This window comes from Erpetoichthys calabaricus, chromosome 17 (genome assembly GCF_900747795.2).
Source record: "Erpetoichthys calabaricus chromosome 17, fErpCal1.3, whole genome shotgun sequence".
Classification (NCBI taxonomy): Eukaryota; Metazoa; Chordata; class Cladistia; order Polypteriformes; family Polypteridae; genus Erpetoichthys; species Erpetoichthys calabaricus.
This window is the reverse complement of record NC_041410.2, coordinates 31,553,466-31,566,074: the sequence shown is the minus strand read 5'-3', so window position 1 is coordinate 31,566,074 and position 12,609 is coordinate 31,553,466. Positions and strand designations below refer to the sequence as shown.

Here is a 12,609-nt window from a genome sequence, read left to right as displayed (position 1 = left end):
ATAAACGAACCACACGCCGTAGCGCAACGTTAGGGGCTTCACCTCTGGCGCTGCCGTTCGAGATTCGATTCCCGAGAGGGAGTGCAATGAGTGTGTACGCATGAAGAGTACAGAATTAGGGTGAAACATGTGACGCGTACTCTTTGCATAATTTGAAAGTAAACAATTTCAACCATTCTATGATCTGCTTCTCGCAACTGAAAGACGGCACATGGCAGATGTTAGCCGACTTGCTGACCGCAACGTTAGGGGCTTCAACTCTGGCGCTGACGATAGAGATTCGATTCCCGAGAGGGGATGCAGTGAGTGTGTACGCCTGATGAGCCCAGAATTAGGGAGAAACACGTGTCGCATACTCTTTGCATTATTTGAAAGTAAACTATTAAAACCATTCTATGATCTGCTTCTGGGAACAGAAAGAGGGCACGTGGCGGATGTAAGGCGACTTGCTGACAAACCACAAGCGTGACCTGGCAGGTAACCACCCATACAATCAGATTGTGATTCAGAAAACGAATGCCATGAATGTAATTACCACGATCTACATACTGTCAAATAAACGAAACACACGCCGTAGCGCGACAGCTGTGAAAAGGGAGGTTCACAAAAAAACAGATCTTTAACAAATTATTATTGGTATATTTTCGATCCGTTTAAAAAGGTTTTCTTTTCTTCTTAATAAAAAATTAAAAGCAGTACTTCGCCGCAACGAAGCGCGAGAATTTGGCTATATATATCTGCTTCTCGCAATTAAAAGAGGGCACGTAGCGGATGTTAGACGACTTGATGACCAAGCATAAGCGTTACCTGCCAGGTAACCACCCATACAATCAGATTGTGATTCAGACTAGGAATGCAATGAATGTAATTACCCCGATCAAAATACAAGACGAAAGTCTTGCAACATTCAAAGATGATGGTTTGGGATAAGTACACCATGGAACATAAAAGAGCTTATGAAGCCTTGAACCGAAAAAAGCAAGATCTCAGAGATCGTAAAAAAAAAAAAAAAAAGGAGGTAATGTCATTTTACTCGCTGTAGATTTTAGTCAAACATTACCAGTTATTCCACAAGGGAGACCAGCAGATGAACTCAATGCGTGTTTAAAATCCATGCTTCTCCCACGGTCGGTTATATGTCGCATGTTCTCGGGTAGGTACACCAAAAAATGTATACATTTAAGCATGTAATGGGCAAACAAAAAATGAGGTATAACCAAAGGCACTGCAGTAGTACTCAATGTAACTTTACTTCTTAAATGTTAATGTTTTACTGTTTAATAATTTATACGCTTCTTATATGTTGTTCAAATTCTTTTATCAAAATACCAGTGACAGCGCAATGCACGATAACATGGAGTGAATACACCATACGCATCTACCCACGGCCGCCCTGGTGTGCGCAGATAGGGGTTGATTCTACAATAAAATAAAATAAAGATAAAACGAGTAATACAATCATCACCCATAAAGCGGATAGCAGACGTGACGTATTATATGTGTACCAGATTTCAAGTCAATAGGTGAAACGGTTTGCGAGCTACAGGTGATTTAAAATCCTGGACAGACAAACGAATAGCCACGGTAGCAAATTATAGAAGAAGATTTTACTGTTTAATAATTTATATTTATATGAAATGTGCTTCTTATATATTACTTCATATTCTCATATGATAATGATGTTAATGTTGTTTATATTGATTTCTATGTTATTGTAAGTGCATGTATGTGTGTATATGTATGTATGTATATATATATATATATATATATATATATATATATATATTTATATAAAATATATGTGTATATGTATATATAATATACTGTATGTATACAGTAATCCCTCCTCCATCGCGGGGGTTGCGTTCCAGAGCCACCCGCGAAATAAGAAAATCTGCGAAGTAGAAACCATATGTTTATATGGTTATTTTTATATTGTCATGCTTGGGTCACAGATTTGCGCAGAAACACAGGAGGTTGTAGAGAGACAGGAACGTTATTCAAACACTGCAAACAAACATTTGTCTCTTTTTCAAAAGTTTAAACTGTGCTCCATGACAAGACAGAGATGACAGTTCAGTCTCACAATTAAAAGAATGCAAACATATCTTCCTTTTCAAAGGAGCAAACAAATCAATAGGTCTGTTTGGCTTTTAAGTATGCGAAGCACCGCGGCACAAAGCTATTGAAGGCAGCAGCTCACACCCCCTCCGTCAGGAGCAGAGAGAGAGACAGATAAAAAAATCAATACGTGCCCTTCGTGCTTTTAAGTATGCGAAGCACCGTGCAGCATGTCGTTTCAGGAAGCAGCTGCACAAAAGATAGCAACGAGAAGATAATCTTTCAGCATTTTTAGACGAGCGTCCGTATCGTCTAGGTGTGCGAACAGCCCCCCTGCTCAATCCCCCTACGTCAGGATCAGAGAAAGTCAGCGCAAGAGACAGAGAAAAGTAAGATGGGTAGCTTCTCAGCCATCTGCCAATAGCGTCCCTTGTATGAAATCAACTGGGCAAACCAACTGAGGAAGCATGTACCAGAAATTAAAAGAGCCATTGTCCTCAGAAACCCGCGAAGCAGCGAAAAATCCACGATATATATTTAAATATGCTTACATATAAAATCCGCGATGGAGTGAAGCCACGAAAGGCGAAGCGCGATATAGCGAGGGATTACTGTATATATATATATATATATATGTATATATATATATATATATATGTATATATAATATATATATAATATATCTGTATATGTGTATATATATATATATATATATATATAAAATATATATAATATGTGTATATGTGTATATATATATATATATATATATCTATAATATGTGTATGTGTATATATATATATATATATATATATATATATATATATATATATATATATAATATATGTGTATATGTATATATATATATAATATGCGTAAATGTGTGTGTGTGTATATATATATATATATATATATATATATATATATAATATATGTGTATATGTATGTATATATATAAAATATTTGTATATGTATATGTATATGTATATATATATATATATGACAGCAACACTCATAACAATGACAACACAATTACATTGACAATCATGTTACGTTATTTTTAAAATGTTTCCTTTACTTTTTCATAACCTCTTTAACACACTACTTCTCCGCTGCAAAGCGCGGGTATTTTGCTAGTATACTAATAAAAGGCAAAGCCCTCACTCACTCACTCACTCACTCATCACTAATTCTCCAACTTCCCGTGTAGGTGGAAGTCTGAAATTTGGCAGGTTCATTCCTTACAGCTTACTTACAAAAGTTAGGCAGGTTTCATTTCGAAATTCAAAGCGTAACGGTCATAACTGGAAACTCTTTTTGTCCATATACAGTAATGGTCTGCAGCTCACTGGCTGTGGGAGGCGGGGTTGCGTATCGCGTCATCACGCCTCACACGTAATCACGTGAACTGACTGTGAAGGAGAAAGGAGGGCCTTATATGGCGTTCGTTTATAAAACAGCGGACAGGCTGTGTAAAGGCAGCTTCATAAAAAAACAGATCCTTAACAAATTGTTATTGGTATATTTTCCCTCAATTTAAAAAGGTTTTCTTTTCTTCTTAATTAAAATTTAAAAGCAATACTTCAACGCTGCGAAGCCCTTCTAGCGCCGACGTCCGAGGTTCGATTCCCGTAAGGGAGTGCAGTGAGTGTGTACGCCTGATGAGCCAAGAATTACGGCGAAACACGTGTCGCGTACTCTTTGCATTATTTGACAGTAAACTATTTTCAACTATTCTATGATCTGCTTCTCACAACTGAAGGCACCGTGGCTGATGTTAGCTGACTTGCTGGCCAACCATAAGCGTTACCTGGTAGGTAATCACCCATACAATCAGATTGTGATTCAGACTACGAATGACGTTAATGTAATTACCCCGATGTACATGCTAGAGAAAACTTCAATGATGAAGAAACAGTGTATAAGCATACATATTAACACATGTGCAATTAAACGTGTGTATTTACGGGGTGATTTCTTAGGCTTAAAAGCTCGCCTTTTATTAACCCTTTAACCTCCAACTCCCTAAATATTCCCCATGCCAGGAGAAATCTGAACAATTTTCGTTTTTTTACTTTACATTTATTCAAGCAGTATTTACCTGCTGAAATACCTGCTGAAATGTTTCAAATAAATGGTCAATCAAAGGACGTATCTTGAACATCTGTCACGGTTTGGATCTTTCTTATCTGGCTCAGATAACGGGCAGCAGTCCAGTTGAGATGCTGGGGATACACACACTCATCGCCATCATCCGATGCGTCGTCATTCACAGTATCATGCAGCGCACGTTGCTGATCATCATTGTCGCTAAAATCTTCTTCAGAACTGCTACAATCATGATCAGAATTATTGTCCAAAATTGCCTGCAAAACCTCACTTGAAGTCAGTTTACGTTTCGCCATATTCACAGCTTTCACTTTCGAATCACATCACGTGAGCGGCCAATACAACCACAGAGTTGTCGAAATACAATGTAGTAATAATACCCACGCCAAACTGTCAGTTATACTACGCGTCAGGCATTCACATAACCATAGGCAAATGTGCCGGATAATTCCGGCAGTAAGGCGTCAGCAATAACACTACGATGCCGGATATATCCGGCAGAGGGCGGTTAAGGGGTTAAAAAGGTAAATGCAAACTGTTTTCATTCTGAAGGGCACAAACCACGTTGGATTTCAGTCATTAAATACGCAAAAATGTCGGTACACCAGATAAATAAGCGCAACATATTATCAGTTGTATTGTATGCTTACAATACATATAGAAATGTGTTAATCGTTAACTAATAGTATGGGATGGTGTTTTTCGACTCACGCCTTGATTTAAACGATTCCATGTCTTGGTGGGTTTGCGTAGCTTATTGTCAATATCTTTACACCTGTTTTTAAGACTTATTGACTGAAACGGGCTTTCACGAAAAAAGTTAGGGCTTTGCTACAGGATACACTCTCCACAAGTTAAGGAAGTAAAAATAAAGGTATATATTTCTGTTTTATTTAAACCTTTTAAGTTCGTATGCATAGCCCCATTTGGCTGTTTTTGTTTTTGTTTTTTCTTTCTTCAGTAATATTTAATCTCCTTAAAGAAAAACAACATATGCATTTTACTTTTTTTGTATCTCTTTAGTAATATTTTAGTGTAAAAGGATAACCAGTATTTAAACATTTTATGTTACTTTATAAAGTTATTTTACACAATGTTGAAAAATTAATAAGAAAGCTACATATTTTGGCAGCTGCTGCTTTAATTTTCAATGAAATGAAAAAAGCTCTCCAAGAGAAAACCTCAATGAAGAAGAAACAGTTTGCACTATCTAAAAAGGAGAAACCCTCATTTATAAAGGTTTTCTGCAGATGACTTAACTGAAAATAAATTAATAGTTCCTATGTGTATAATACATATTTATCTATTTGACTTATGCCTTTATTCCAGCAACTTGTAACATCTGAGGTACAATTTGTTACATTACTTTTGTTTTTTGCAGCACAGGCAGGTGAAGTGACTTCCTCAGGGCCACACAGTGGTGTCAGTACCAGGATTTGAACTGACAAGCTCCGGGTTTGCTGAAATATTACTGAAGAAAGAAAAAAAACGAAAACGGGCAAATGGGACTATGCATACAAATGTCCATCCATCCATTATCCAACCCACTATATCCTAAATACAGGAGCCAATCCCTGCCAACACAGGGCACAAGACAGGAAACAAACCCCGGGCAAGGTGCCAGCCCACCGCAGGGCGCACACACCCACACACATCCACACACCAGGGACAATTTAGAATCACAAATGCACCTAACCTGCATGTCTTTGGACTGTGGGAGGAAACCGGAGTACCCGGAGGAAACCCAGACAGACACGGGGAGAACATTCAAACTCCACGCAGGGAAGCGAACCCGGGTCTCCTAACTGGCACCTTTCACTGTGCCACCATACCGCCCGCATACAAACTTAAAAGGTTTAAATAAAACAGAAATATATACCTTTATTTTTACTTCCTTAACTTGTTGAGGGTGTATGCTGTAGCAAAGCCCTAACTTTTTTCATGAAAGCCCCTTTCAGTCAATAAGTCTTAACAACAGGTGTAAAGCTAAACTTGCAGCACCGCTATTCAATTACATTTGCCTAACGCCTCTCCTAAGGGGAGATACTGTGGGATCTGGGCATCCATCAAAGCACCAATCACAGGCCCGATTAGAAAGCGGGAAGCTGTGATTTGTCATCTCCCTCGCATGTAACAATCACAGCCCGTGTTACAACGCACTATGTATGTATGTGTACATGTATATGTGTGTGTGTATGTATGTGTGTATATGTATGTGTATATATATGTTGATATGTGTATATATATATGTATATATATGTAGATGTGTATATGTATATATGAATATATATATGTATATGATAGATAGATAGATAGATAGATAGATAGATAGATAGATAGATAGATAGATAGATAGATAGATAGATAGATAGATAGATAGATAGATAGATAGATAGATAGATACTTTATTAATCCCAGGGGGAAATTCACATATTCCAGCAGCAAAAATATTAAATTAAAGAGTAATAAAAAATGCAGGTAAAAAAAAAAAAACAGACAATAACTTGAATAATGTTCAACGTTTACCCCCTCTGGTGGAATTGAAGAGTCGCATGTAGATATGTAGATATGTGTATATGTAGATATGTATATATATGTATATATGTATATGTATATATATGTTTACATAACCTCTTTAACACACTACTTCTCCACTGCGAAGCGCGGGTATTTTGCTAGTATATATATATAAGTATATAAATATATGTGGTATATATACTAAATATATGGCTTAGACTTTCTGTATATACCGTGTATTGTAAAGAGTTTCTAGGCAGGCAAGAAGTGACCAGTCAGGATAAGGTAAATAACCCAATAAAGTAATCTCTTAGAGTTCTCCTTTGTTAAAAAGCTGTGACGTCATTAAACTGTGAAAAAAGGAGTTAAACACCATCATTAACCATTGTGAATCTGAAAACAAGCATGATGCCTGTGAAAAATTTCTTGTACTTTATAAATATGGTTACTCAAACTGTCACTTTGTTAATATGTCTCTGTTACCGGACAGCACACAGCACACTTTTTTCTCATTGGCTGTGTGATTGAGGTTTCTCAAGGACCATCATACCAGTATCTTGCATATGCTGCAATAATAATAACGCTGAGTTTAGCGTCAAAATAAATGTAGCGATTCCTAAAATATTGAGACAGACTGCTTCTGCCAGGAGAAGGAATAATGCGATTGCCCAAGGATTTGCCTCTGGAAATGTATTTTGAGAACGCTTCTACCGTCTTCTACCTCTCACTTCTGGAAGTGTGTGTGTGTGAAGCAAATACATGTGCAGGCTGATAGTGTGCATTGGACATGCGCAGTCTACAAAATCCTTAACTGTAACCTGATTAAGGGTTTACAAGCCCAAGTAACTGAGCTATTCACAGAGAAATCTTCTTCTGTTAACCTGACTTCTCAGAGACCAATATCCTGGTTTCTCTAACCAGACTAAGGGTTTACATGACATTTTAGAAACCAGATTTCTGTGAATAACCAGGTTTGTAAGGTGCACGTAAACACAATGTGTATTTTCTTTTTCACATGACCTTACCTGTAAAGGAGTAGCAATAAATTGGATGTCCTGTCCATAGGATACTTGTGTGAAACAGATGAGGAATCAATTAAAACTGTGACAATAAACGTTGTGTTGTAAAGGATTTCCATAAATAATTTCTTTCCATAAAGAAGATAATAAGTTTTATTTATTAGGAATGAGGCAGATATTTCTTTCAAATGAAATAGACAGACTGCGAGAGAGAAAAAGAGACAGAGAAAAGTACAAGCCATTGTCTGGTATTTTGTATTGCTTCCAGATCAAATGGGTAAATGGGAAGAGACGAAACATGGGAGACAAAAGCTGAATACATGGCTCACAGTTAAACAACATAGTTGTCAAAACCAAGTGACCATGTTCTCCATTAATATTCCTCCAGGATTCTAAATAGTATGAAATCCCATGATTACCTGACTTTCTGAAGGTAGACAACAAAGCACCTCCTGGCTAATGGAGAACAGTGTGTGGTCCCAATATATAAGACTTTACACACATATGCAGTCCATGTTTTCAGTGGTTCATGTGGTCAAAGCAACCACCTCTGAAATGTTGACATTAAAACATGAATAAATAAGTAAATAAAGACAAAACCGCAAACTGCCAAGTTAAAATCATAACTGCAACATCCTGTGTTTTGGTTTTCAGCAGTAGCTTCTCATGATAAAAAAAGTTGTAATGATATCATTCCTGTTCTCTTTTGTGTTTCAGGTGAATTTTTACTGTGGCATCTTCCTCCTCTGCTGTATCAGTCTGGACCGTTACCTCTCTATTGTCCACGCTGTGCAGATGTACAGTCGCAGGAAGCCTTTTGCAGTTCAGGCAAGCTGTTTTTGCGTGTGGGCCTTTTGCATTCTTATGAGTATCCCTGACTTAATCTTCATGGAGTCAGTCAAAGAAAGCAGGCAGGATGACAGGATGTTCTGTATCCACTTTTATAACTCCACGGATGCCAAATCTTGGCGCCTGTCCACCAAGTTGCTTTACCACATTCTGGGCTTTTTTATTCCCTCCACTGTTATGTTGTTCTGCTATTCCATGATCATGCACACCCTAGGGAGATCATTTGGACAACAGAAGCAGAAGGCTATGAAAGTCATACTAGCCCTAGTGCTGACATTTTTTATTTGCTGGACCCCATACAACATCACCGTATTTGTGGAAACACTTGTCACCCATGGTGTTGTCCAAGACTCCTGTACACGTCGTGACTCCTTGGATATTGCCACGACCATCACATCCAGTCTGGGCTACATGCACTGCTGCCTGAACCCCATTCTTTATGCCTTTGTCGGAGTGAAGTTTCGAAAAAACTTGCTGACTGCTATGAATGCACTGGGCTGCAACATCAAGAAGTACGCCACACCATCTGGTCGGAGAAGTTCTGCCTGGTCCGAGTCTGGAGACACGTCTTTTTCTGGCCTCTGAGCTGACAGCCATTACCACAATGACACATGAAAACTCTGCCATATGTCTCGCATTCATTTTATTAAAATGAAATCTGAAATTAACACAAAACCCATGAATTCTATTAAGAGTGGGGAGGTGCCTGTGAACTAGGATTAAAGGCCTTGAAAAGAGAGACTGAGAAACACCACTTTGCTTGATTGAGATGGCTTTAATATTTAGCAATGATTCTGTCTGTAATCTCAAATCTTTAAGAGTGTACATATAATTAATGTTGCCTGCCTCATATTGTGAGGAAAAGTTTTGAAGACATAGGATTCCAAGGCCGTAAACTATTCAAAGATCAGTCAGTTGTTCTTTAATGGGAGGAAACTGCATATCATCTGAAGAGAAGTCCTTTTTCTAAATTGCTTTATATATCTCTTTTTATTAGGTGAAGTTGATGAAAAGCTCAATATGAGACTTAGAAATGATGTACTGGGTGAAATTTATTGGTGCAACTGAAGAAGTCTTAACAAACTTTATTGAAAGCAGAACTAAAAAAGAATCCATTCAGCACATATAAGCTCAACTACAGTCATCAGCAGCATTTTTGGCTAGTTGTGATGCAGTCATCCAAAAACAGTAAAGTGAAAAAAGGAAAAGTGCTTATTGTAGAAGAACATCTTATTAGTCTAAACAAAGCTGAGTTGGCATACTAACTTCAGGAACAATGAGTCTATTCATGATTCTCAAATGTCCAGTACCTCCTCTATTTAGCTCTCTGAAGAAGTTCCACATTTATCCATCCTAAATCAACTCTTCATTAATGTCATGGTCTTCTCATGCACCCAATGACCTCAACGCGGATAGACACCTTTCTGTCAGTCCCTCCAAGAATAATGGTGGCAGAATGACATTGTAAAACAGAAACACACAAAAATAATCTTGGAAAAGGAGTCCAGTCCAGCATGGCCAATACATTTATCCACAGCAGCTGCTTTCAAATGACCAGACAGGCAGCAGACTCTTCCACAGCATAGTTTTCCGAGTGGTGATCGAATGATGGAAATTCATCTGAATTGTGAGCCTCTTAAGTGCCCTTGTATTAATTTAATTTGTCAAAAAAATTGTGATAGGGTGTCTTACTTGTATCTGAAGATTTATTCCATGTGTTCCATCCATCTATTTCTTCAGGGCTTTGAAGAGTTAGACTAAACTGCATTCTGGCATCACAGAGCATAAGGTCAGGTCACTGCAAAGTATTGTACTATAAATATGTTTCTGATGTAAAATAATAATTATGGTGGTGAGTGGAAATGGGGTCCTTTGACCAAAATAAGCATAATAATTGTCAAAGTGTTAATGCCATCCACAAGGGCATGACCTTAGCGTGCAGACACATATTCAAGGTAGATCTCTTTTTTGTCTAAAAGGGTCAATGAAAGGGGAGACAGCTGGTGAAAATCATAATAAATGATTTGCTAGATGACTTTACCACGTAAAGTTGAAATTAAGGATATGCTGTATTTGCTTACTTTTCGATCCCTACTGGACCTGCTACAGTACAAGCTTCCCCCATGTTATACACAACAGTTTTACTAAAATTCTGGTGTACAAAGTCATTAGTTACTTTTTTCAATTTATGAACAGCAATGAAGTTGAATTTTCATGGTTATAAAACGAAGTCTAGGGAAAGTTATAGCAGTTTTTATAGAAAATTAAACCAGGAGATGGCATGGATAATGCAGAATTCACACTGGGGTTGTAATCAGGAAGACAGTAATTAAATAATAAAGTCCAGGACATGTAACCAGAATCATGGTCAGAGAACAGAGCAGTAGGCTGTAAAGTGAAAATGGTAAATGGAACCAGAGCGAAGAAACGAGATGCAAATCGTAATCAGAGGGCAAAAAAATCCTGTAACCGAGCTAACAATATGAAATATGGCAAAAGTTTTTCTTTTCTGAGTGCAAATCTTGGATGATTAGGTATACATGGTGCCAACTTTTTAAAATGTCATGTTAATGATGTCAGGAAGCACAACCTTTGGGTCCCAGTAACCAGTCTGCAATGTTGTTGTGTTCATAAGAAACATGACTCAGATGAATACAACCACTAGATTCCTTGACCTCAGAAACTCTGAAAAACATATTTAGATCATTTTAAGATGCCAATTAAAAGTTGCAAGAAATTACATTTATAAGCCAGGTTGTGACCCCTAATAATCATCTTTACAGTAATTTCAAAACACTTCACTGGGCTGTGGAACAGACCGGATGTTTAGAGTGTGGCAGATATTTGAGACTGGGTAGGATGTTGGTGACGTGCAATTACCGTCCAAGTCATTCTCACAGTTGAAGCTGCATTCACGTCCTGTGGTTCAGTCAACTTGTCACGTGTTGCATTCTCCTCAGTATTATGGCTTCTGAAAAGATTGTGAAATTGTTGAAAAGCGCCTTAAAGGTCAAGAATCCATTTCTTTAAATGTGAAGTGATACAGGTAAATAGCCTTATTATACAATTTTTAATGAAGGAAAAATATCTTATTAAGGTTTGTTTTCGTGATTATGCTTTTAATAAGCTACTTCTGTCACTTGTTCTGTATTTTGGTGTTATCTAAACAAGAATGAATGGCAGTGTATCGAGTCAGGCAACACAAAATGTTTCCATTATGGAAATTTTCAGCAATGAATTAGCTTCACAAAATGGGGGAAGCCTGTACTTTGGTACAAACCATTTCCACTATCATTTCAGCTTTTCATATTGTAAATTTGTATGTATTGGATCTTTATTTGTTCGAGTTGTTTTTACCACATTGTCATAATTTTGCTCTTAAATATAAACCTATGGTATATACAATAAATAATTTAGGAATATATATTTTCTGCAGTCATTTTTTTATTCCTTCGAAACCTGGAGTGTATGTTACATCTGTATACCAATTTGTTGACCTCTGCTTATGAATCATCCTTCCCAGAGTTTCTTTTTTATAGCCCTTTGGCATTTCCAAGATAGTAGTGACCTCAGTTGACTAACCACACTTCCTTATGCTGGACTGTAAGTACTTTTGTTGTGGTTCTATGATTCTTCTTTATGGTCATCCAGTCCTGCACACAATGATTAAACTCCTTCTAATGTTTTATTAGAATCTTCCTTAAGTTCACCCTAGCAAGTAAAATTTTCCCTTGTGTTTGAAGATTGATAGCAGATAGTGTCACTCTGTAAAGGTAGAAAAAAACCTGAGATATGATGACCTTGCAGTTGAGCAGAAAAGGAAACAGATGGGACTGAAAAAGAGAACAAAGTCAAACTCAAAATCCGAAGAGTAGTCAAAATATAGAGCACAAAGGTAAAAAAGAAAAATCCAGAAATTCACAAAAAGCACAATCACAGATAAACACTACAGAAACTCAGCACATCACAAGTGCATTAAGAATGAACTGCAAGGGATCATGGGTTATCCCAGCCTTTATATAGCTGAGGGCAGTCCCATGACAGTGATGGGCAGGTG

General features: G+C 37.4%; 1 protein-coding gene across 1 annotated transcript in view; it reads left to right on the top strand.

The window, feature by feature from the left end:
* Nucleotides 1-11,974, top strand: part of cxcr3.1 (chemokine (C-X-C motif) receptor 3, tandem duplicate 1) — a 32,224-nt gene extending 20,250 nt beyond the window's left edge. The window contains exon 3 of the mRNA XM_028823172.2: nucleotides 8,421-11,974. Coding sequence (XP_028679005.2) covers nucleotides 8,421-9,137 — 717 coding nt within the window. The 3' untranslated portion in view covers nucleotides 9,138-11,974. The remainder of the gene's footprint in view (nucleotides 1-8,420) is intronic.
* Nucleotides 11,975-12,609: the final 635 nt, after the last annotated feature.